General features: G+C 42.8%; 1 protein-coding gene across 11 annotated transcripts; it reads left to right on the top strand.

Annotated features, from left to right (window-relative positions):
* The first annotated feature begins 853 nt into the window (after positions 1-853).
* LOC120581475 (uncharacterized) lies at positions 854-26,814 on the top strand. Of its 11 annotated transcripts, none has more exons than XR_005647284.1 (6): positions 854-1,189; positions 1,271-1,385; positions 2,260-10,948; positions 14,514-14,548; positions 14,657-14,813; positions 25,587-26,814. XR_005647284.1 is itself a non-coding variant. In XM_039836409.1 (4 exons), exons 2-4 carry the CDS (start codon positions 14,659-14,661, stop codon positions 26,427-26,429), a joined length of 669 nt encoding a protein of 222 aa, XP_039692343.1. In that variant the 5' UTR covers positions 14,315-14,548; positions 14,657-14,658; the 3' UTR covers positions 26,430-26,814. The 11 variants fall into 11 exon arrangements, 1 of the variants encoding a protein (XP_039692343.1); XR_005647279.1 differs by lacking the exons at positions 854-1,189; positions 1,271-1,385 and having other exon boundaries at positions 5,535-5,677; positions 6,795-6,904; positions 8,159-10,948; XR_005647282.1 differs by having other exon boundaries at positions 854-1,385.
* The last annotated feature ends 258 nt before the right edge of the window (positions 26,815-27,072 follow it).

Here is a 27,072-nt window from a genome sequence, read left to right on the forward strand (position 1 = left end):
ACAGGGCAAACCAACAAAAACGACAGGAAAATGCAGAATATACAGATCAGCTCACCTAAAGCAGAAGCTGCTGGAGTCATTAGTCAGGATTTAAATGAATTGCTGGAGGCTTAAGTATGGACTAGCTGGAGAGGTAAAAATTCTTGGGAGCTATTCTTAGGGCCCCCCCCCGCCCCCGCCCCACACTTCAGTGGGTTTTATCTCCAGAAGTTCTACTAGGTTCTCACTGTGAAGATGGCAGAAAAATTCCCTTCTAGCCATTTTGAAATACATTTTGAAATAGAGCTTTCTGTTTTCATGGCAGAAGCCTGCCCTCAGGAAAAATTACTTTGCAGGAGTCTTCTCTGACCTAGGGCCAGTTAGACGGCTTGAGCCCCCTTCCCAGTCTTCCTGTCTCACATAAAAGGGGAACAAAAAACTTAGGAACTTAGAAGGTCTCAGCCCAGGGACTCTTGCCCACTAAAAAAGAAAAAAGTCCAGAGACAAAGTAAGCATCAGAATCAGACTCAGATATGGCAGAAATTTTAGTTATCAAACTTGAGAATTTAAAATACCTATGATTACTTTGCTAAGGTCTCTGGTGGAAAAAGTGGACAACGTGAGAACAGACGAGTAATGTAAGCAAAAATGGAAACTCTTAGAATTGAAAAGAAATGCTAGAAATAAAAACATTGTAATAGAAACAAATGAATGCCATTGATGGGCTCATCAGTAAACTGAACGCAGTTAAGGAAAGAATTAGTGAGCTTGAGGATATGTCAATAGAAATGTCCCAAACTAAAATTTCAAGAGAAAAGGAATGGGGTGGGGAGTGGGGGTGACGCGAGAGAAAGGTACAAAGGCACTGTGTTAAAAAACGGAGGCAATTACAAAAGGTGTAACATAAGCATAATGAGTACCAGGAGGGAGAGAATGAGAGAAAAGAGATTAGAGCCAGAATATTGATAACTCTCGAAATTTAGGGGGATCAGAGAGAGAGTCTATTACAGGAGGGGGCAAAGAGTGTAGAGTTTTGTTTTTAAAACTTGTTTTGTATGCTCATAGGAGTGATCCAGGAAAGGAGGACAATTTGATGCTGCAGGTGAGAGGAGAGTTGCTGGAGCAGTGCCCTCAAGGAGGCAAGAGAAGATGGGATCTAGTGCACAAGTGAAGGGACTGGCCAAGGAGCAAGTAACAGGAAGAAGGCAGAGTATGAGGGCAGGGCTGGCAGGTGGGTGTATGTGATGGTGGGAGCTTGTGGAAGTTCTTTTCTGATTGCTTCTACTTTCAGAGTTATCAGCTGAGAGAAAGGCTGGGTGAAGAGAGATTGGAGGCTTGAGACCTTATGAATTAGTCTTCCAAGCGACTGAATGGACTGGAGAATATAGTGTGATTGCCAGGTGGTGGTAAGGGTATCTCTGAGGTCCAAATTACTGTGTTCTGTTTTACATACCCATTATAATATCTCCGTATTGTCACAATATATTACTGGAAACTTATACATGCTTCATTAGCATCTCATCACAGTAAGGATTTTGGTTCCCAGGAAAGAGGTGTCAAATTTGCAAAGTTAGATTGCCTCAATAGGACAATTTGCAATCCATTATCATATAATATTGCTATTATTTCCCTTGGTTATTGTATATGAACACTACTCTTGGGAGGAACTATATGGCTTATAGTTCAACAAATAATGGATACCTTCTAGATATCAAGGCACAGGATAGAGCAGTATTTAGTTTGCTTTCATGAAGTTTACATTTAATGGGAAACAAAATAGGTGGTAAGGGTTCTGAGAAAATAGAGCAGGGTAAGGGAGATAGAGAATCAGGATTGCTACTTTGTTGGAGGGCCAGGGAAGACCTGATAAATGACATTTGAGCAGAGACCAGAGGAAGTTGGGAGTAAGCCATAGAGTATCGAGTGGGGGAAATAGTGGGCCAGGCTCATTTCCATCTCTACTTTATAAGCATATTTAATAGAGGAGACAACCATTTACGTTAACTCGCTGTCACTCTTTACAGCTTGAAACACATTCTATCCACTCTTTCTGAACTTAAACTCCACGTGTACTTAATATTTAACATTATCTTTTTCATTTTTTTGAGTATCAGACTTGGGATTTTACAGACTCAACTTGTTCTACTTAGCTGTCTTTAATATATTTATTAATCAAATTGTCACAGTCCGGTCAGTGGGAGCCCCATTAAACTGGCTGCTTCGTCCTCTCAGTACTGCCTCAGACATTTTTTTAAAGCACTCTTATTTTCTGGCAACCAGATATTCCAGGCCCACTGTGATCCCGGTCCCAAAGCATGCAGTTAGTTCCTGTCCAAGGAGACCCAGTCTGGCCCAGGAGCATACATTCCACCTGATCCACACAAGAACTTGTTGCAGCAGCTGCTGGGCCACCAGGGTCCCGAATTCATACAGACATCTCCAGTTTAGCTGTCATCACTAATCCTTTTTCACTTCATTCTAATTTTTTCTATGCCTGTTTGAAACTTAACCCCTTTTTTACTGGATGAACAATGCAGCGTACTCATACAGTGGAGTATTCTTCAGCAATAAAAAGGAATGGATGACTACTGCATGTTACATGAACCTCCGAAACATTACGCTTAATGAAAGAAGCCTGACCCAAAAGGTGCCACGCTGTGTGATTCTATTTATATGAAATGTCCAGAAAAGGCTAGGGTAGGAATAAGGAGCTTTTGGGGATGATAAAAGTGGATTGTGGTAAGGACTTGCACAACTCCACAGACTTAGTAAAAATCATTGAATTTATTTTCAAAATAGGTGGATTATGGGCATGTAAATTATATCTCAATGTAACTGGTGAAAAATTAAACCCTTCCAACTTTTACGTGTATCTAATTGGTTATATTTACCCAAGATATTCCATTATATTGACTTTTTTAACTAAAATACTAAACCTGTTTTCCATACCTTGCAGTTTTTATATCTTCCTGGTCACAAATCTGCCTTATTCTTTTTAACAGCTGTATGTTCCTAGGTACGTCCAGAACATGACAATTTATTGCTCAACTGTTCATTCCTACCATTTTTCACATAGGTGCTTCATTCTTATAAAATATTTTCTTTTACCCTGGTTAAGTTTAGAATAGATTAACAATTGCTATGATTGTGACTTCCTGCAGAGCTATTGTGACAGCTTTGTTCACTGGGCTATGCCCCAAATGTATATCAACCCAAACCATCTTTTGACCTTTGGAGGGGAGGGGGTGGAAGTCCACAAATGACAAACTTGAAAATACCGAATTTAATAGAAAATTATCACATTGTAAACAATTCCATTAAGCCATTAGTTTAAAACAAAATGATGGCAATCACATGTGAAAGCTAACGACGAAACACTGGTATCAAACACAGCACTGAGAGGCCTGAGCCAGGCTCTGAACGATCTGTCCCAGAAACAAGTAGCAGCAGCTTGACACAGGCACAGAAATAGGCAGCATCCACGTGAAGGCTTAAGAGAGTAAAAGGAAGGCAGAGCAGTAGACTCATCTTGAGAACAAAGGGTAAAGGATAAAGAAAGGAGCAAAAATGTATTTCCTGATGTTCTGGGAACACTGGAGCATGCCACCCCAACCTGAGAGGGTTAGAAAGGCAGGGATTTTTAGGTGGGGAAAGGCAACTTTAGAAGCATTTGGTATGTTGTTTTGTCACTCAAGCAGAACACACTTGTGTATTGTGACTAAACTCATAATGGAGCTGCTTAAACTGGCCCCCATCAACTTGGCTGGACACCACATTGAAATCCTGGCAGTGTCTGTTGCCCCAGTGCACCTCCTACTTATTGAGTATGTAAAAAAGAAGAGCCACAGTGAGACCTTGGAACAAAAACACAGGGCTGTGGAGGGAAAAGGGTTTCTGCCTTCCAGTGATGGAGGGTCCCTGAGGGAGAGGCGTGGAGAGGAGTTTGACATGGCCTGGCCCCCTTGAGGCTCTGAGTTTATCAGCAAAGCCTTCTGTTTAGCCCTACCCACCCACATCCTCCCCCAAGGAGTCCTCAAAGATCACGGAAAGGTCAACTGAGAGACCAGGAAAAACAACCGAGAAAGTAAGGGATAGTTTTCTTTCCATGGCACTTGTTACTGACCAGAGGGACTGCCTCCCTTACACTGATTTTAGAGTTTGTTACTTAATCCGGAACAGTGATTCTCAAATAAGAGGCAGGCCTGCTCAAGAGGGGCTTTCAAAGCCTCTCCAAAGAAGTTTTGTCCAAAACAAGCCCCTCTTCCCCCTAAGTGACAGTCTGCACATAATGATGGAAATTTCTGATGGGAGTGTGGTGGTGTACATGTGAACAGTGTCAGAGGCAGAATAAAAAGCTAAAAATCCCTAATCTGTGAAGCTGACACCAAAATTATGGAGTGATGTTTTTTTCCAGTTAAATTACAAGTCATTTCCTCCTGTAGCTAAACTCCACAACTAGGCTCCGCACTGCAGAGTGAAGAAAAATAAGTTCACCCATATATCTGGAGTAATCATACTGGATTAAAGAAATACAATTTTGTCTTCCTAAAGACAATTTCCAGAAAGACCTGCCCGTCCCAGTGAGATACTTGACACTAGGATTAGCACAGGCTAATCACTGTATGGTTTCTTAGAAGACTGGCTTTTCTCTGTTTCTTTCTCTTTGATACTGTACAAGGGGTCCACCAACTTGTTATGGACGAGCATTAAACCTAAAAAAAAAAAAAATTAAAAAGTAGTTAATGCAGGTAGAGGCAGGGTTCCACGATTATCAACAGTAATATCCAGGAGCTCTCAAATTTTGTCCTGGAACTGATCATCATGTTTTCTCTGTGGCCCCAAAAGATACACACTATAAGACTAGGAAAAGAATGTGTTATTCCCAAAGAATTCTAGAAACCACTGGACTTTTGTAAATGCAATCTGTAGAAGAGTTGGCCATTAAAAGGTTAATCTTTTCAGCAAAGAACAAATCCTGAATTTGCTTATTCAGTAAATGAGGATTTTTCACATGAGTTTGCTTAAGGCAGTTTATATCCTTTTTAAGAAGAACAAAAGACCCTCAGTGACAGTTCAGTGCTTTTCTCACAGGGAAAGGCCTGTGCAAGAGCTGGGAAGATAAACAACCTGAGGCTGGCTCACTAGCACCGCAAAGATCCCCACCTAGCCCTTGGACTACGTCTTTTCATTTTCTTTTCTCCTCCTCAGAGCAAACAGGTCTCCAGAAATGGACCCTCACCGTCACAGATGGAAGAGAAATGACTGTATTCTGAAACAGTGGGGTTTGATTTTTATTAAAATTAGAGTTGACAATGAAAATGGCCAATTGAAAGCTAGATCCACTCCCCACTCCTGGCACACCCTGAATTTAGCCACCTCCTCCCACATTCACCCCTCCCTCACCTTTGAAATACTTGACGGTCTTCACTTTCAGCTCCAAGGTGGCATCCTCGTCACACACGAACACCGTGCGGGGATGCTGCTGGAAGGCAGACACGGTCCACATATGGTTCACTCCCTCCTCAATGGCCTTGTACAGAGCAAACGCCTTGTGAGCACCTGTGATGAGGATCATCACCTGGGGATCAGAAAACAAGGCTGTGACGGAGAAGGAGCACTGGAACCGGAAGTCCAGGGACCTGAATTCTAGTGTGGCTGCCCCAAACCGCTGTGAGGACTACTATTTTTATATACCATCGTAAGTCGTTGGCATGCGACACACTGTGCTCCATCATACGGTGCTCCACGCTCCCATGTGTTATCACACAAGTAGCCTGAGGTAGGCAGCATCGTTATCACGATGTTCTGTGATAAGAAATGGGCTGGGGGGATGGTTAAGTAACTTGCCCCATGTTCCTGCCCATCACCAGTAGTGCCTCCAGGCACCTTTGATGGTGACTGTGCAAGTGCCCTGTAAACAGATGTGCCACACAGAGGCCCACCTCTTATCTCAACAGTTCTGACACTGGGTCCCAGGGGGTCCTAGGCTAGGTAAGTTTTCACAATCACAAACTGAAAAAGATGGGTCCCAATCTGCAAGGGGGCCTTGGGAGCAGTGGTGAGAGTTATCTCCATGGCCTCTAAGGTTGAATACCAACAAGGTTCCCCCTTAATCTGGTCACTTTCAGTTCTGAGTATTAGACCTACTAATGCGACTTGGGGTAGTACCTTTTGTTTAAATGAAACAAAGGCACAGACTCCCCTCAACAGTTAAAATATCAAGAAAGTAAGTGTTGGACAGTGACTGTAAAGAACTCAGCTTCATGGATTTCCTCTCATTGTAACTCACTTGTACCATGGAGTTGTGACAAGATTTACTGTTTCTTTTTTAAAAGATGGGAAAACAGGCATAGAGAGAATGTGACTTTGTTCAGGACCGCAGAACTTTTATCAAAAGAGAATTTCCTGATTTCCAGCCCCAGGTCCTTTCTCAGATTACAGTACACTCACACACAGGGAGGGTTTATAAGCTGCAAGTCAAGAAGAGCAGAATGACCTCCCTAGATGCTGATTTAAGGATACGTAACAGAAATATGGTGCCATCATGCATTTTGCAAAAGTTCACTTTAGACAGGGAACCTTTTTCACTGCTTCATATGTTTGTTTACAGACTTGGGCAAAGAAGCTTGAAGCTCAAAGGTCTGTAACTGTTTCCCACTGAATATAACCCAGGAAGAGAAAAAGCTTTTAAAATTCTAATGAAAGATGGTAAGGAAGTTGGAACCACAAAAAATTCAATCATTACCCAACTTTCTAGGGAAGAACTTAATAAATTCAGTTCAAGACACTTATATTTCAATCATATGTCTCCATAGTTATGAATCCCTGAGCACAGGGCTGTATGTAACTATAAACATCCTTCACTTCAAACAGTGACCTCCACCAACTGCAGGGAACCAGAAGTTTCCTCTCAGTACCTGGGCAGGTGCGAATTCATATTCAGACATTAGTGGTGCTGGGCTCCTCTCCCTCTGCCTGTGAGGAGCTTGAAAGGGGTACATCAGCAGAGGCCAGGGAGCCTGCAGTCCCTGGGCAGTCAGCACTCAAAGGACTCACCTCACACCGGGAGTAACGGTGCTCCCCAAAGAGGGTCAGTTGGGATTTTATCCTTATTTATAATGTCTTAATTTCTAATACAAAAGTATTCAGGTGGTACCTGCACAGTTGAAGTTTTTTAACAGCTAAAAGACTAGTTCAATCCCCCTGTGAAGGCCTACGGACCCCTTGCACCCTTACCTCTCTAGCATCCATGACAGTGCCCACACCCACCGTCAGGGCCATGGTGGGCACCTTGGCGAGATCTCCATCAAAGAACCTAGCATTGGCCAGGATGGTGTCCATGGCCAGTGTCTTCACACGGGTCCGGGACACCAGACTGGAGCCTGGCTCATTGAAGGCTATGTGTCCATCGGGACCGATACCTGCCAGGGAGAGACAGGGCAACCCTGTCAGTTCCAGGAATCCAAAATTTCAAGGGTGGACTATCTCTCTTTCTCCACCTGCAAAACTCCTTAAAAACTGTGTCTCCTCATTCACCCCTGGGCAGGTACACTTAAGCCTATGATCACCCCTTCCCCTTTCTTCTCATTTCTATCTGAAGTACACACAACCATTGTTAACTTGCTGCCACCCTCAAAAAGCTAAGTAAGGGGTACTTCAAATAGCTTCTGCCTCCCCAAATCATCAAAGTGCAACTTCTCTCTTGCTGGTAGTCAGGGGTCCTGTGTCTAAGAGTCACAGAGAATGAAACACAGGGCCTGGACAGGGGCTGCCAAGTTTATAAAATCTCAGAACATGAGTGCTCCCAGCCTCTTCCTCCTCACCTTGAAATAGAGAAGGGTTAAATCTAGAGCAGAAAAAGTCAATCTGACTTCAAACCCCTGTGGGTGACTCTAGAGATGGTGACATAGAAATTTAAGAAGGCAGCCAAGGGTAGGAACAAGGGCACAAATCTGTTCCCACCTTCTCTCCACTGCTCTGGCCAGCTAACCTTGGGCAAATCACACAACTTCTCTGGGGTTCAACTGGCTATAGCATGCAGGGGCTGAGTGTGGAGTCTTAGGGAACTACGCGAGTCTGTGATTTTTATCTGTTTAGATAAGTCCCATGACCGAGCTGTAAAACCTTAAGATTGGGAAATAGAATCTCAAAGTCAAAATTCAAACCTCTTAATTTACAGACAAGGCATTGAAGTGCAGAAAGAGGTGATGTCCAAGATCAAAGCCACTGGGTAGCAGAGCCAGGGCGGGGAGCTAGGCTCCCACTCGGCCTTCCCTGGCTCCTGCAAGGAATAAGTGACCCCCACTGTTGCTAGCACAGAGAGAAGAAGCTGTTTGGAGACAGGCATGTGTTCCAGCCATGCTGGGTCTGGCCTGGACACCTGCTGCAGTGTCAAGCTCACCTCCAACAAACAGCTCAATCCCGCCTGCAGCCTTGATCTTCTCTTCGAAGGCGTCACACTCAGCCTGCAGGTCAGCTGCATTCCCATCCAGAATGTGGGTGTGTTCTGGGTGGATGTCAATGTGCTTGAAGAAGTTGTTCCACATGAAGGAATGGTAGCTCTCCGGGTGGTCTCGAGGAAGGCCTATGGGGCCATGGCCATGCTTAGTCATGCCTAGGCCGAGCCAGAGCCTTCCTCCCAAGGAGGATGCCAGGATATCCTGATCCCTAGAGATGCTCTCGGGAATGCTCATCAGAGAACCTTGGGTGCCAGCCCTCTGACCCTCACCCCCTTGGGATAGGCTGAGCTGGTATCCCTAAGCGTCTACCCACCACCACCTGTGACTATGGAATTGAGCCAAAGTAGCTGCACATGAGGGGCCTGAGGAATCCCCTCACTTTGACCTCCTTTTCACAAGGGAATGACCAAGGGAGGCCAAAGTAACTCTGGGCTTCTGGAAGTGGCCTAGACACCTGGGGGTAGGACAGGGCCCCTCTGGGACGGGCAAAGGAAGCAAGCACTCCATTCACCCTGTGCTTCCCACTCCCAGTTATACGCTGCTCAGCCCAAACCCCAACTTGAACACCAAGTGGTTGGAGAGAATTATTTCAGGACTTGCCATTTTTTATCCAAGAAGAAAAATAATGTTTAAAGTGAATATTTAATGTTTAATGTTAAACATTAAGAATGTTTACAGTGAGCCTTACAAAGGAAGAAAATCTGACATGCTACATTATGTTAAATGAAATAAGTCAGTCACAAAAAGACAAAATACCACATGTGAGGTACCTAGAGCAGTCAGATTCATAGAGAAAGTAAAATGGTGATTACCACGGGCCGGGGGAGTGGGAAATGGGGAGTTGGTATTTAATGGGTATAGAGTTTCAGTTTTGCAAAATGAAAAAAGTTGTGGAGATTGGTTGCATGACAATATGAATGAATGTGCTTAATGCTACTGAACTTACATAAAAATGGTTAAGGCAATAAATTTTATGTCGTGTATTTTATTACAATTAAGAAAGTTTAAAGTGAAGCCATTACAAAAATAGGGCGGGGGGGCGTGGAGTGGAAGAAGGTGACAGAGATCGAGCTGTAGCTTTTCAGCAGTGGAAAGGACATCAGTCTCAGCTCCCCTCCCAATGTACCTGGCAGAAAGGGGAGCTAGCAAATGAACACTGGAGAGAAAGTCCATATACAGACACTGGGGACACACTCTACCCACGCTACCATTTCCAGGCATTTGTTCCAAAAAGAAATGGCATGGAATTGGGGAGGAGGCAGAGGAGAAAATACTCAAATATTTATTAAGTGCTTGCTCTAAACAAGAGGTTTCCACATCTGTTATATCATTTAATGCTTACAACCTATGAGGTCAGTTTTATTTATTACCCATTTTATAGCTGAGTAAACCAAGGCCTGGAAGAGACAGATATCAGTAATTGAGCCTATCACCAAATGCCACCCTGAGACATCTGCATTCCACTCTAGGGCCAAGCCTGTGAGGTGAAAAATACAACTCCTGGAAGCAGGTAAAGACCTTGAAAGAGGAAGACTCACCCACATATTCATCCATGTTGAAGGTCTCAACATATTTGAAGGACAGATCTCCATTCTTATAGTACTCAATCAGCTTCTGGTAGCAGCCAAGTGGGGTGCTCCCTGCAAGAGAGGCCATAGCCATGAACATCCTTCAGACCCCAGTTTCTAGAAGTCCAGAGGGCACCCAGGAATGAGTCAGGGCTATTCCACAGGGAGAACCTGTCAGGTCTGAGCTTTGAAATAAGTCAGATCTGAAGTGCTACCCAAATGCTCCAATCCTAACTGCCATGCATCAATTGCTTGTTTATTGCCTATTTCCTCACTAGATGGTAAGCTGTCTTTGTTCACTGCTGAATCTCGAGTGCCCAACACACTGATGATTAAAATGACTGCAATTGAGTGAATGTCAGACTTAATTACTAACATGACACTCCCTGAGCAACTACTGTGTGCGAGGCACAGGGAGGCTCGTGGTGGGGATGCAGAGGAGTGAGAGACATAGGAGCTACCCTGGAAGAGCTGTCTAGGAGTGGGGACAGGAAGCAGTAATGTCAGCTGTGATGGGGTAAGCACAGGCTAGCCTGAGGGTTCAGGGAAGACAACCCCAGGGTTGAGTCTCATTAAAAAGTCAGTCTTAAAACAAAAAAGACAGGAAGACTGCTATAGACTAAAAGACTACAGATGCGTGAAGCCTAACAACACTGGATTAATTTTTTTTTTAAGTTATGAAAAGTGTAGACAATTAGGAAAAAAAATTTAATGTAGTATGTCTATTACATGATATTGTGATGATTTTTAATTTTCTTAGGTATGATAATGGTATTGTGGCTATGTAAGAGAATGTCCTTATTCTGAAGGGACAGGTGCTGAAGGACCTAGAGGTAAAGGATGTCAGGTTGTCTGGAACTTCCTTTCACATGGTTCAGGAAAAAAACTGTGTTTGTACAGACAGAACAGGAGCCAGAAGAGATGAAAGCAAATGTGACAAAGGTAATAACTGGCGAATCTATGAAAATAGTAGTGTACTATTCTTTCAACTTTCCTTAATATTTGAAATTTTTCAAAAGAAAAAGACTGAAAGAATAAAAGCCTCACCCAAATCAGATCACCGTTTTTACAATCCATTAATGGCTTCTCATTTCACTCTGAATAATATCCAGCCCTAACAAAGGCTCTACATAACCTGGCCCCTGGTTACCCCTCTCTCCCTTACTCATCTTGCTCCAAACAATTCTACCTCAGGGCCTTTGCACATTCCCTTTGCCAGCAATGCTCTTTCTTCAGGTATCTGCATGGTTATCTTACACCACTTCAGGCCCTTACTTAAAATTTTCCTCAGAGACCTTCCTTGCTACCATATCCAACACTACAACCCCTACCCCTGCCTAGATACTCCCTATCCTCCTTCCTTCATCTTTCTCCTTCTCTCTTTTCACTATCTAACATACTTTGTATTTTACTAGTTTGTTTATCATCTGTCTCCCCCTACAATTTAAGTTTCAGGAAAGCAGGAATTTCTCTTTTGTTCATTGCTGTATCCCTAGCACCTAGAACAGCTTGACATATAGCGGGCATTCAATAAATATCTGCTGATGAATGATAGTGGTAGCCCCCGCCCCCAACCCCACCCAAAATAATCAGCCTGTCCCTGTGACATGGCCTTAGCCATGTCTGAGCCATACAGCTTTCCTGTCTTTCCCCTGGGCTCGTTCACTTCCATCTAGTCCATCCCATCAATTCTGTAAGCTCCCTAATACCCAGCCAGTAAATTTCTTTTCTGTTTAAGTTAACTAGAGTTGGTTTCTGTGGTTTTCACCCAGAACCCTGCCTGGTGCTTGCTTCATCTAACAGATGGAATGTTCCAAGGAACCTATATGGATATGTTGTGCTGGTTCAAGTGTGATAGGAAGGGGCTAGCTTAGTTGTGGAGGGCCCTGAGTGCCACTCTGAGGAGCTTGGATTTGATTTTGCAGATCATGGGGAACTAGGGAGTGTTTCAGCAGAAGCCCAGACTCTGACCCAGTTAGAAAATAGGATATTAGTGCAGCCCCCATATGGCCTGGGGTATTGGTGGTTTCACAGTATTCACAGATACTGGTCCCACAAACCTCCAGTACAGAGGTGAGTAAATGTCAGCCTACAGGCCAAATCTAGCCCATACAGCTCATGAGCTAAGAATGGTTTTTACATTTTTTTAGGTTTTTAAAAATCAAAAGAATATTATTTTGTGACATATGCAAATTATATAAACTCAAATTTCAGTGTCCATAAATAGAGTTTTATTGACATTCATTTATATATTGTCTGGCTGCTTTTGAGCTGCAAGGGCAGTGTTAAGTAGCAACAGAGGCTGTATGGCCAGTGAAGCATAAAATATTTACTACCTGGCCACTTACAGAAAAAGTTTGAAGACCTCTGCTCTCGTGGATGGGCCTTTGGGACAAATCCACCCACTTCTGAAACGTAATCAGGACATTTGCTTTGAGGGGCTGGAGTAAAAATATCTTCCTATAAAGACAACATTCTGATTTTTTCCTCAAAGAAACTAGCACTGTTCTTCACTTAGGTCCTGTGTTTAATTAAGCCTCACAGAAAATGTTGTGACTATCTTCTCAATTCTCTCAAGGATGGTGGGACAAACTAGTAGCACTCCAGATGCACAGAAAAATTAATTCACTGCATAAAATGTATGCCTTAGGGCACTGGGACTTAATCCAGGTAAGGAACCCTGGCTGACGGGGCTGACTTAGGATGCAGCCATAAATCAAGTTCTTCCTGCTCCAGAACTACTAAGGAACAGGCAGCAACTAAACCAACCCACAGAGGAAGCTGAGACCTCTGTTTTTTAAGTCCAGGGAGCAGGGGAGTTGTTCACTCATAGTACCAGTAGCTCAGAGCCCTCCTTGAAGTTCCTTGGCTGAGTAAGCCTGACCTGGCTTTCTAAAATCCCCTAATGCCCACTCTCTCCCCTCTATCCATGGCACCCTTTCCATCCAATAACGCACCAGTGGGGAGCCCCAGGGTGAAGTACTTGTCTGGTCCTGGGTTAAACTGGATGATGCGGTTCCTGATGTATTTGGCGGCCCACTCGCTGGCCTGAGAATAGTGGTCCAGGATGATGAGCTTCATCTTGTCCTGCAAAAGGCAGGTGACAAAAGGAATTAGTTGTAAGGGGTGGGGAGAAAAGGATGGAGATGGTTGGGGGAGAGGGGAGAAGCCTCTCTCACCCAGCAACACCCTCTCCCCAGGCAGTCTGAGTCAGGAAGAGGACGCACTTTCAGTTCACTGAGGAGTTAACAGCTGGGCCCAGTTCCTCCACTGCCCACCGGGAGGTGCCGCTGTGGCACGGCTCTGGGTTCTAATCTCCATTTCTTCATTTACCAAGGGCAGGATCTTGCTCAAAGGACCCAAGTTTCCTGAGCCTGTTTTCTCATGTGAAAATGGGGACAAAGTAACTACCTGACAAATTTCACGATGGTGAATATTAAATGAAAATATGCATTTAACCACACAGTATTCAATATGTTGGCTATGATCTGGTAGTTCGACCCAGCCAGCCCCTTTCCTCCACCCTTCCACTTCTACCGCAGGATAGTCTCTACCACCCTCCTCGCCCCCTTCCTCAATAACTAGAGGAGCCATGGTTTTATCTTGAGCCACCAGAGCAGGTGGGAGCCGTGGGCTTGTCTGGAGAGGTGTGTCTCTCACTACGTGCTCCCCGCACCTGCCGGCCTTGCTTGTGGAACTTCAGTTTCCAGGAAAAGCACGCTCCGGAAGGAGGGGAGGGCGTTTGCTCCCCAGCACTGCGCTCAGAGTGGGAAGGCCCGAGGCGGACGTGGCCGAATCGGCCATCCGTGGGGTACAGGAGTGTTTCCCCCACCACGATGGAGATCCTATCGCCCCTCCGGCCCTGCCTAGGGAGGGGGGCCGAGCAGATCGATGGGGTTCGGGCCCTGGGGTAGCGGAAGCTGGGGCAGTGCCCAGACACCCGCCTGTGCCCACCTCAGCCAGAGAGGAAAGTCCACGCCAACCCAGGCCAGCTCCCCGCTTACTCGGACACCTACCGCGCCGGCTGCAGCGACCGCGCTGACGGCCCCGCCCCGCGCTGGTCACAGGGCCCGGGTCACGAGTTGTCAGGCACCGCCCACGGGGTGGATTCTGCGGGGCGGGGTGGGCTCTGCATCGCTCCGGGCCACCCACCCACCCTCATCTCTAGCAGGCCAGGGGCACGCAGGCCAGGGAACAGCCCTGGCAGGCGGGGCCTGGAGACGGGATTTGTGTAGGAGGAAAGAGATTGGCGGACCCAGGCGGCCACCAGGAAAGCAGCCCCCAGGCCTGGAGGCTGGGGCTGTTTTAGTGCTAGGGGTGGGGTCCGGGAGGAAGGGTAGAATCCCTTACTCAGAGTCTCCTGGCGTTGGTCCTGGCTCTGCCTTCAATTTCTTGTTTTTTGTTTTTTTTTTATTTTTTATTTTTTTATGTCATTTCTTCCCTTAGATAGTACAGCTATTATATTGTTTTTAAATATAATTGTTTTTTTTTTCTGTTTTTGTTAAAGGTCAACCTTTGCAGCAGCATATATTAGAGAAAAAGGTAGGTCCCTGGTCTCCCCAAACCCTCTCCCCAAGATAACCATTGCTAACAGTTTACTCTAAATTCTAAATTGTTTTTCCTTGACTATACTTAAATTATATTTTACAGAAATGCGAACACACAACACATACCATCCACAATCAGCTGGGTGGCCACATTCTCCAGTTCCTGTGACTCTACTTATTATGGACAGCCCAGGGGGCACACCCCTCCCTTTGGCCCAACTCCAGCTCCAGACCGTCTTCATCAAGGTCAGCTTAAAGAGGTGAGACCCTGATGAGGCAGGGATGTGGAGCTAATACCTTTACAGTTCCAGGGGCATGTCCTCTGGCCTCAATGTTGGTGTAGTTTACTTTTAATTCAGTCAGAAATCTCATCTCAGCATGAGGATTACAGAATCTAAGTGCGATCCCAGCCCGGGTCTTCCAATACATCAGATGACATGAGCCTGGTATGTAGCAGCTGCCTCTAGATCTTTCTAGGAAGAGCGACTTCATATGACTTTAATAGGGTCTGTTTCCCTCTCTGTAGGGAAACAGTGCAGGGTCTCCTAAGCCTGGAGGCTCTGGAGTCAGACTGCCTGGGGACTGGTGAGGAAGACCTGGGTGTAGATTGTGGTCTAGCCAACCTCCACTTTTTGAGTGGGTGACTCAAGCAAATGACTCAATTCTGTAGCTCTCAGTTTTCTTATTTGGAACATGGGAATTTAGTGGAAGTAAAGTAAAACTGACCTCATATGGCGATTGTATTAAATGAAATATTAGCACAGTTTGGCATTCACGGCTAGCCAGGATTACCCCTTATTTCCTTCTACCCTCTTTACAGCCCATTCTCTAATCCTGAAATGCTCTCCATCCAGACCTTCTGCCCACTTGTGCCCACTCCATGCCTGGGTTGAAATTATTACCCATATCTATCTTCTCATCTTCTTGTTTTGGAACTAAAGTCGACTAAAAGAATTGTGAGTTCATCCATACAGTGGAACACTCTGTAGCTCTTGTGTGGATGAATGTTTTTATACTCTCTAATATACCCTAGCTTTGGGTCAACACCCTGCCCCTTTGTACACTGCACGCCCCTGCCCCCCACTCCCCAATCCTACTTGGTTTGTGAGTTCATGTGGGTTTGATGGAGCTGGCCCTACCAGTTAGAGACTTCCATGCCCTGGAAGTTATTGGTTCAGGGTTGGGTAGCTATGGAAGACACTAACCCAACAGCCAGTCACAGCCTCCTTTCTCCCTTGCTGTTCCCAGTGTAGAAGATGGAAAGTCAACTACTCTTCCAGCTTCTCAGTTCCCAGGGAGTGGCCAGGTAACCTAGTTTTGAAGTAATAGAATCTGGGAAAATATTTTACTTTCTCAGAAAAGTGGAAAAGCCCACTTGGCAAAGAAGTGAGATTTCCTTCCAATATGAGTCAGCCATCTTGGAAGTAGATCCTCCAGATAAGCCTTCAGATGACTACAGGGCTGGTCAGTATCTTGAGTGAAATCTCATGAGAGACACTGAACCAGAATCACTCAGCTTAGTTGCTCCTGAATTCCTGACCCATGGAAGCTGTAAGATAAAGAATATTTGTTTTTTTAAGCTGCTAAATTGTGGAATAATTGGTTGTGCAGCAATAGAAAAATTCCACAAGTGGAGTGATTGGTGGGCAGGGGAGTCAACGCTTATCTCTCTCCCTTGTGCCTGGAGGTGCACCATCTGACCATGAGGAACACTACTCCTCAGCCCCACACTCCTATACTGTGCTGCCCTCCACAGGGTTTGTGGAATCTCCAGCCAAGGCTTTTTGTCCTATTACTTGCCGTCTTCTGCCTTCTAATAATCTGAGGCCATGTCTTGCTTTTGTTAATGATAGCTATATCCTTCTGATCTTTGCATTTCCCATGCCACCTAGCTCAGTGCTTTGTGAGTAAAAGCCAAAGCCACACATGTTTCTGAGTATGGGTTCTGGAGCCCAGTGCATTCACATTCCACATCAACTGCTTATTAGCTGGGGTACTTTCTTAACCTATCTGTGCCTCAGTTTCCTCAATTACAAAATAGGGATAATAATAGTAGCTACTTCACAGGGCTGTTATGAGATTTAAATAAGTTGACTTTGGTAAAGCATTTGGAACTGCGCCTGATACATGGCAATTGCTCAATAAATAGCAGTTATTAGATTGAACCGTATACATTGCCATTTTTCTGCATCAAAACTTAAATATTGGTAATTTCTCACAGTTTAACATAATAGTATTATTTTTTCCACCAGTTATTTTCAAAGAAACCGTCCAGCAAACAAAAAAACAATCAGAATTGTTGTTAATGCCTCTAGACCAATCACGTTAATGAGGATCCAAATCAGAACTCAGAGCTTCTCTTAAAATCCTTCTTGCATCATTCCTCTTCCTGCTACCAGGCAACCCTTCTCCATGTTCATTCTGCACTAACTAGAAAATCTCTTTGCCTCAACACCATACCCCACATGACAAGCCCCAGGGAATTCCCGCCTTGCCCTTTCTTCAGCTTAGCTCCATTCTCCTCTTCCTTATAGTTCATTTCTCTCAGTCCTTTTCGATGCAGATGCCTTGGTTTGGCTTCTCAGTTGTCCCTCTGTCTTTCTCATCTCAACAACCCATACAGGAAAGTGTCAAAAACTGGCTTCTTAGAGAGCAGAAGATAGGGGGAGAAGCTGAGGGGGCAAAGGCAAAATTCCTTTTTACTTTTTTAAAAAAATTTAATTATGGCAAAAAGCACATAACATTAAAACTTACTGTCTTAATAATTTTTTAAATTAGTTTCAAGTATACAGTACATTGGTTATACATTTACAGAGTTTATGAAACAACCCCCCTGACTACTCTTATCTTCCCTCGGGCTCTACACCTAGTCATTAAATTACTGCTGACTGCGTTCCTTATACTGTGCTCCCCATCCCCTGTGACTCTCTATCAACTACTAATTTGTACTTCTTTAAGCCTTCACCACTTTCTCCCAGCCCCCTCACTCCCAGCCTCCTCTGGCCATCATCCAGTTATCCTCTATATTTGTGGATCTGTTTTCAATTCATTTGTTCTTTATGTTCCTGAGATTCCTCGTATCAGTGAAATCATATGGTATTTATCTTTCTCTATCTGACTTATTTCACTCAGCATAATCATCTCTAGGTCCATCCATGTTGTTGCAAATGATAGGATTTTTTTTTTTTATGGCTGAGTAACATTCTATTGTATATATGAACCATAACTTCTTTATCCAATCATCCGTTGATAGGCATTTAGGTTGCTTCCATATCTTGGTTATTTTAAATAGTGCTGCCATGAACATAGGGGTGCATAGATCTTTACAAATTATTGTTTTGGTTTTCTTTGGGTAAACACCCAGAAGTGTAATTGCTGGATGAAAAGGTAGGTCCATTTTTAATTTTTTGAGGAACCTCCAGTTCCGATTTGGATCCTCATTAACGTGATTGGTCTAGAGGCATTAACAACAATTCTAATTGTTTTTTGTTTGCTGGACGGTTTCTTTGAAAATAACTGGTGGAAAAAAATAATACTATTATGTTAAACTATGTGAAATTACCAATATTTAAGTTTTGATGCAGAAAAATGGCAATGTATACAGTTCAATCTAATAACTGCTATTTATTGAGCAATTGCCATAATGCCTATACCAGTTTGCAATCCCACCAACTATGTACGCGGGTTCCCTTTTCTACAGATCCTCGCCAACACTTTTTGTTCTTTGATTTATCGATGATAGCCATTCTGACAGGTGTGACTTACAGTTCAGGAGTGTTAAGTATATTCACATGGTTGTACAACCAGTTTCCAGAACTTTTTCATCTCGAAAAGTCGAAATTCTAAACCCAGTAAACACCAATTCCTCCATTTCCTCCTTTCCCCAGTACTTCACAACCACCATTCTACTTTCTCTCTGTGAATTTAATTACTCTAGATACCTTTTATATGTGGAATCATACAATAGTTGTCTTTTGTGGCTGGTTTATTTCACTTAGCATGTTCTCAAGGTTCATCCATGTTGCATCATGTGTCAGAACTTCCTTTTAAAGGCTGAAAATTCTTCCAGTGTGTGTATATACCACATTTTGTTTATTCATTCATCTGTTCATGAACAGTCGGGTTGCTTCCACCTCTTGGCTATTGCAGAATTCCTTTTAAAGGGGAGAATGAGCACAAATTTAGTAATTTTAGGCTCCTTCGCCAGGTAAAGACAATATAATAAACTGCATGATTGCGTGGTTCAAACGTAAAATGGGGAAGCATGTCAGAGCTCCAAGAGAGCAATGTAGAGCAGAGCCAGACAGACGTGGGTGGCATATCCAGGAATAGACTCCAGAGCCATGCTGTCTGGCTTTGAATCCTGGCCCTACCCCTTACTGACTGGATAACTTCTGGTAAGTCACTTAATTTCTTTGTGCCCGAATTGCTTTGTGCATAAAATAGGAAAACTAGTATCTTCCTTATAGTACGTCCTATTATTACCAAGAGTAATTACCTCAGGAAGGAATAAATGATTAACACATGTAAGGCACTTAGAACAGTGCCTGGCACAGAGTTAGCATTACTAAGGGTTGTTATAATTATTACTAGAGTTTTGAGGTGGGCCTTGAGAGAGAATTAGGATTTGGTCGTTGAAGAGAAGGAGGGGGCATTACAGACAAATATGACCAAAGGTAGCGGGGTAGGCACAGAAGCTGTAGGAATAGTGTTTCCAAATTTAAGAAATAAAAACACAGGGCACCCAGTTAAATTAGAATTATTTCTAATTGCCTATGCATATGGACTTGGAGATAAAAGAAAAATATTGCATGAGACATACTTATACTAAAATCATATTTGTTGTTTACCTAAATTAAATTATAAACCTTTTATTGTATTTCCCAGGTGATTTGCCTCTCCTTAATAGTTCCCCATTTTGCAGAATTTCCTTGTAAAAATCCCTCCAAGTTACAGTCTGAGTCCATTTACATTTTAATGTGGTTTCTGTAGTGGTCACATCCAACTTATTTTGTTCTTGGCCATTGAACACTCATTAATGAGAAATAGCTCTCAGCAATAACATTATGAGCCAGTATATGGAACATGTATTGGCATAAAGTTAACAACTCTGAGAACTGCTCTTCTAATTTGATTGGTTGAAGCACATAGCATCTTTCATAGCATAACTTGCTTTTCCTGTCTTCAGATTGCATTGCATTTCTTGATCAACAACTTTTTTAAATGTCCACTAACAAAAAGAAGCACTGTCATCAATTCTTATTCTTTTTTTTTCCGTCAGTGCTACACATGATGACCCACTATTCTTGTGCTGAAAGAGTACTTAGTAACATCCATGTAAAATAATTGAATTTTTCAGTGGATGAAATCTAATTTTAAAGAGAGTCATAGCAAGTGGTGCAATAATTATCCACTTTGGCCTGAAATTTATTTTCCTGTTCGTACCTAATATTGCCCCTTTTCAGAACAGCTTTGATACTAAAGGGATAAACTTTTATTAATTCTTTTTAACACTTGACAAGTTCCTTTAAGCAGTGGAGTACTTCAATAACACTGCTTTTCTTTCAATTTGCATAATCTACTGCTAAATTGATATTGAAAACTATGAACAAGAAATAACTAGACTTCATTCAATGCATTATTTCAAAAGTCAACCAGAATTTTGGGGTCCTTTTTTTTAGAATTGAAGTATAATGTCAGTACTTAATGTAAGTGGAGGATTCTCTCAACTGCATTCTTTAAAGAGAGCCAGTGGTTTTTGAATATGAGAGAAATGAACAATACTGAATACCAACGAAATCACCAAAATCCTTAAATTACTCAGTTAGAACAGTGTAAATGTCGAAGTAGGAGAACAATTTCATGAGTTCCTTCGGTCTCAATAGAAAAGACAGACACTACCAAGAAGCATTATGCAGAATATGAGTAGGACAAGCATCACGTTCCATAGAATTATACATGCTTTATTTCAACTTGAATAATCATTGTTTCTACCCTTACGCAGACATCCACCAAAAGTTGAATCCAACAAAAGTAGGGAGAAATTTCTCATTCTTTTTTATATATACAAAGAACTGCATGTATTTAATATGTATAATTTGATGATTTTGGACATATGCATCCACCTGTGAACCATCACTACGATCAAGAGTCTCTGCAAAAATTTGCTACTGTTTCTGAAGTTTCATTTGGAAAGAATTTTACTTGCAATAGCCTTGTAGGCAAGCCTTTTTCACAAGAAAAATATTGCACAAAAGAAAAGTTGTTTCTGCATTGTGCATTGTGATCACCTGCATTGTGGCTATGCCACAAAAAGGTGAGACATTTAGATTTTTGATAATCTGTGTAATAATAAATGGAGCTATTACATTTTTATTATAGAAGTAGATTTCATCCTAGCGTTTGAAAATTTGCTTGCAATTTTAGAACGAGAAAACACTTCTAGTAGTAGTACAAAGTTATTTGAGCCGAAAGACATGATGATATACAGTGTGGAAGGCCATTACATTTCTACCACAATTATTTTATCCTCTTAATCTGAATTTCTCTTAAAAAAAATTGTTCGTTTATCACTTTCCTTAGGACTAGTTGAGGAAATTATATATCTCTTATGCTTAGCTGTTAATATATGCTGATTCATATCTGAATTCATGCCTTTTTAAATGTTAAATGAATAATTGCATACTGCAGAAAGCTTCAAAAGGAATTTTTCCCCATTTAGTAAATGTCCGCGGCTCAGAAAGTTCAGCACAAAATTCACGCTTCCTTTTTAGTATTTGGGGATTCAAGTATTCACAAAAAAAAAAAATAGATAATGCAAACCACTACAAGGATCAAAGAGATTGAATTTGATAATCTCACAGCTGCAACAGTGCATCTGTCACTCACAAGTCTCAACTCATAACTGTTAAAAGGGCTCCAAACTTGCGAAGTAACCTTAAGTTGAACTTGACATTTGATGCAAAAAAGGTGAATTTCCTGTTTGTCTGAAAATGAGAACTGTACTTTTAAGGCAAAATCTCCCTCACAAAGCCAGAGCTGATTTAAAGTTTTGGGAAGGGTGGCACTAGGGCCAGTGGACTTTCGGAAGAAGTATTTAGGGCTGTAAGGACTTTCAGCCGTGTCAGTGTATCTCTGAAGCAAGGTTGCCTTTGACTCGCTGACTTCAAGCGTGGTCCCTAGTGAGACACTTGCTGATTGGCTGTTGTCTAGTGTAGAGGCTATCACTGATTGGCTGGTTTTCGGAAGCTTAGGCTGTCATGGATTTGCTCACTTTCAGAAGCATAGTTACTGGGGTGAGAGTATTGCGATTAACTGATTTTCAAAACAGAAATCGTAAGTTATCTCTTATTAACTAATGGTGGCTACTGTTCACGACTTGGCATTTTGGCCAGAGAACAGTATTTTCCTTTCTTGAATATGAAAATAAGTACCTTTAATCCCCAGTCTCCCCTTTTCCCCAGCCAAACTAGAGACCTTAAGGAATTGTGCAGCTCTTTATTTGTGGGGATATGCTTTTCAGCTAGTGTTGCTATTTAAGTAATTTAAGTACCAATTACTGTGAAGGAAAATTGCTCTGATGTATTTCTGTCATTTACTGAAAAGAGCTGAATACAAGCCATTCAGGGTGTGCTGACGGTCAATACAGGGGATGCAGGACAAAATGTAGGACATGTATTGTATATACAGGTACCTCTGTGGAGCAAGTGCGAGGGGATGGGGAGGAAGCCCCATCTGATTCTCATTTCTTTCTAGAAGGGCATTTATCATAGTCCTGCTTGTTAAAGGAAAATATTGAAAACAGCCTAAAAGTCCATCAGTCGTGAACTGGTTGGATAAAGTTTTGCACGCCTATAAAATGGAATATAATGCAGCCATTAAAAAGTAGATGGAGTTCTGTGAACTAATGTGAAGACTACCACGAGAGTTAGGTTTAAAAAAACGAAATGCAGAACTCCATGTATGGGATCATTTGTGCTAAAGTATGTGTGGGGTCATGGAGGTAGAAATAAATATATGTTCCTTCCTATATGTATAGATTATGTCTAGAAGGATATTCAAGAAGCAGTCTTGAGGATCTCTGGTGGGAGGAACTGAAAGGCTAGGAGGCTGAAGGGCAGGGAGCAGAAAGAGTCTTCCTTTTTATGGCATGTCCTTTTGATGTTGTTTCATTTCTTTATCCTTTGTGAATGCATTACCTATACTAAATGAGTTTGTTATTTAAAAGCAATGATTTAAAAAAAAAAATCAGATATATGACCTGGACAGGAGGCACAGGTTTGATGTTGGGTGGGGGTGGACAGGATGTTTTCTGAGCCTGGTGATCCTTCTACACCAAGGTGGACCTCAGAGGCTGGCTGGTCAGCTGTGTGGAATGTTTCCCACATCTGAAGTCTCCTCCACATCGCAGAACACAGGAAATAGCCTGGGGCTGGGAGGGGAATGATGTCACCCACAAAGCAAAATACCAAGAAAGAGAGCTCACAGTAAATCTGCTTAATTGCACAGGCAGCCAGAGGGAACAGGGGCCACTCTAATTATTCTCTGTAGATATCACTTCCGGGGAGCTCTCTGCTGACGGAAGTAAAAACCAAGTAGTGTCCTCCAGAGCTTCTATTGTTTACTCATTTGGGAATCAGTCTGTTCAGAGGATGATGGCTCCTTTACTGCAAAAATCCAGTCTCTACAGCACAAAATGTGTTACAGCGAGATGGTATGACAAAAACTTTTAAAACTAGAGGGATTGGGAGCAGTGGAACCCACTGTAGCAAATCACCATCATCATAGCAGCTAATACTTACTGAGCATTTATTGAATCCTAGGGACCGTTCAGGTGCTTTGCATGCATTATCTCACTTAGTCCTTAGAACAGCTCTATGAGTTAAGCACAGTTATTCTAATTTTAATGATGAGAAAACTGCATACGGAGATTTAGAAATTCACCCGAAGTCATGTCAGTGGCTGATCGGGGTGGTTTGAACCCAGGCTGTCTGTACTCCTGGCCTTTTGGTCATATTGCCTCCAAAAGAGGGTTTCTCTAAGCACAGCCTAAAAAACAATTAAAAGCATCAAGCATTCATTACATACCTACTGTGTGCCTGGGGCTTGGAGAAGTCCCATGGGAGACATTTGATGTTTCTGAGTACCTGCATAACTTCTGGAATGGGATTTTTAAAAATTGAGATGAAATTTACCTGACAAAATTAACCATCTTAAAGTGAACAATTCAGTGGCATTTAGTATACTCACAATGTTATGTAACACCTTGATTTAGTTCCCAAACTTTCATTACTTCATAAGGAAACCCACTATCCATGAAGCAGTTTCTCTACTTACCCTTCCTCCAACCCCTGATGAGCACCAAATCGGTGTTCTAGCTCTGGATTTACCTACTCTGGATATTTCATATAAATGGAGTTATACAATAAGTGTCTGACTTCTTTCACTTAGCACACTGTTCTTGAGGTTTATCTACATTGTAATATGTATCAGTACTTTCTTCCTTTTTATGGCTGAATAACATTCCCTTGCATGCACATACCACTATTGTTTATCCATTCACTCCAGGGTAGATATTTGGCTGTTTCCACCTTTTGGCTATTCAAATTATGCTCCTGTGATCATGCATGTACATGTACTTGTTTGAGTACCTGTTTTCAGTACTTTGGGATATATGCCTACAAGTGGAATTTCTGGGTCATATGGTAATTTTATAGTTTAACTTTAGAGGAACCGCCGAATTGCAATGTGGTATTTTGACATTAGTATATTTCCTTGGTACTTTGGCTTTATCCTATCCAAGAAAAGGAGAGCCCCTTTCTAGGTGAATAAAAGAAACAGTGTAGTGGAGAGAAGGCACAGACTGACCTGGTTTTGAATCTTTGTCAGTAGCATGTGCATAGCTTAGTTATAAGCCTCTTTAAGGCTCAGTTTCCTTATCTGTAGAAATGGAGATGATTGTACCATCCATCCATTAATTCAGTGAATCTGTTGAAGGCTTACTGTGGGCCAGGCACTGAGGATAGAGTGAGCTGTCATGTAGTGTACAGAGAAAGGGATGGGAGGCGGGAAAGAAGGGAGGACCCAGGAGCAAATTATTCGGCAAAGGGAAGACTCTTTTTTGTCGTGAGAATAATCACTCCTTTCAATCAGATGTAGTCACTGAGCCCATTCAGGTGGGCCTGTGTCTTATTCCTCTCTGTACCCAGCCACCAGTACAGGGCCTACAGAAAGACATGTCATTTAGGGTTCTGGGTGGCAAGTAGCAGAAATTGAGCGGCTCTGTTTAACAAAGATTACTGAGAAGAGATGAGGATAGCTCCCAGAATGAAGGAATGAAACAATCAGCCCTCTTGGAGGTGAGGAAGAGACCAGGCACTGACTGGCTTCTCAGTCCCAGTGCCTTGTCACTCTGCACGCCCCCGCCCCCCCCACCCCGTCCCATGGCTGTGCCATCTATGACCCTGCTCTGACCTCCATCTCCCACCTGAGAGTGTCCTGTGGAGCTCCCAGTGCCTAATTGTCCCAGCTCAGGGCATGTGTGGCAGGATGCTGCCTGTAATTGCAGGTTGGGCTTTGCACAGCTCCAGAGGGTTCCTTCCTGTCACAGTCATGTGACAGAGGTTGGAATTCTCATTATGATAATTCTCTAGCAAATAACAGTACAGTGTCTTGAGGAGGAGTGTCTTTGTACAAAGTCACAGTCGGGCTGAAAGAGCCAAACCTAGTCTGGGACTGAAAATGAAAGTCAGCATGGACTGCAAAAGGAAAAAGCCAGCTAAGAGGAGAGAGAAGATAAAGCCAGCCTCAGAACCAACAGGAAACATGTGAACATGTACATAAATGACTTTCTCCCAAAGTCACGCAGCAGCTGTAAATTGTCATGAGGACCCCTGTTTGGGTGACCACTGCTTCCACCTATGACAAAAGGCCTGCTTTGCTATTCTCATCTATATCACTGGAGATACCCAGCCTTTCAGCCACCCTCATCTCATGACAGCATTCAATCCCTGATTAATCTCTGCTTTTCTCAGTCCCAAGTCCAAAAGCACAACCAGACCAGAAGTGATTCCTGCTTTGCTTAGACCGTCTTTGGAATCATTGATGTGGAACCCCAGATTTACAAAAGAGCTGCCCTCCTTCCATGGGTCCTCTGGAATACCCACCTCATTGCACCAAGTCAGGAAATCAGATTCCGTCAGACTGCAGGCTCCATCCTGGTGGTCTCTGTAATTAGGCTTTAACGAAACTGTTGGGCTGGAATAGTGGACTATAATTGGCAGCCCTGTCAGGGTCATGGGATGGAGGGGTAAAGTTTCCCAAAGGAAAGGGGACCACTGTCATCAGGAAAAGGTGAAAGTGTTGGGCATCCAGACGCAGGAGATGGCTCTTGGAGTGGTGCTCAGTTATTTCTAATTATTATTAATGAAGCCATGTTTTTAGAGAGACTAAGCAAATATCTTACAAAATTATAGATAATTGTAATAATGATTGAATATTTGCTGTGTGTCAGGCACTGTTTGTTTATAACCTCATTTCATTTTTTTTTTTTTTTGAGAATTTTTATGAGTTTGAGCCAAGCTGACAACATATGCAAGGAGCAAGATCTCAAATCCTCCCATCATTTCATTCTTAAAGTGACCTCACACCTATTTTATAAGTCTCTGCAGTTTCTAGGACATGCTCTCTATGCATGGAGAATCATCCAGCATGGGAATGTTGGAGGCAGGTTGCTTCCAGCTCTGGATACCACCTCAGTGACTCTGCTGGCCTGGCAGCTGTCCCCTGGATCCCTCTTGATCTTCGTGGGGACATATGAAGTCAGAAGATCCAACTCACTCTGCTTTAGGACTCATACTCTACTTTGGCGGCAATAATGAGAATAACAACCATTAAAACCACTCGTTAGCCATTTTACTACAGGCAGGAACTGTGCAAAGAGCTTTGCGTGTATTATCTCATTTAATTAGTAGAGCAGCCCTGTGAGATTGTACATGATTCCTTATTTGACAAATGGAACAGAGGCCCAGGGATGTTCTTTGTTAAGGTCACACAGTTAATGAATGACAGAGCCAGGACTTGAACTTGAGGCTGTCTAGAGTTCATGTGCTCAACTACAAAGCTACACTGCTTGACTGACCTGCAACCATCTGTAAATGCGGCCTCTGATTATATTTTTGTACTTGTTTATTTATGTACTTGTTCATATGTAAATATATTTTTAATGAATTAATGAAGAAAGCACTCAGCATCGGGCCTGGCTCAAGAGTCTCATGAGTCATTATTACGGTTACAGATGGGAGTGTTCTTGAAAAGTATGTAAATCAAACCCTATTCTGTCTGTAACTTTCGCTTGCAATTCTCATTTTATCTTCATTGCTCTGTGATGTTCAGTTTTCCATGGCTCTAAAATGCTCTCCACCTCTCCTCTGAATGCCATCTGCCAAACTTCTCCCACACGCTTCTAATGTGGCAAACAAACATATAAAAGCAAGCGTCTAAAAAATAAAAGCATCTCTT

The sequence above is a fragment of the Pteropus medius genome, unplaced genomic scaffold (genome assembly GCF_902729225.1).
Source record: "Pteropus medius unplaced genomic scaffold, Ma_sr-lr_union100, whole genome shotgun sequence".
In the NCBI taxonomy this organism is placed as follows: Eukaryota; Metazoa; Chordata; class Mammalia; order Chiroptera; family Pteropodidae; genus Pteropus; species Pteropus medius.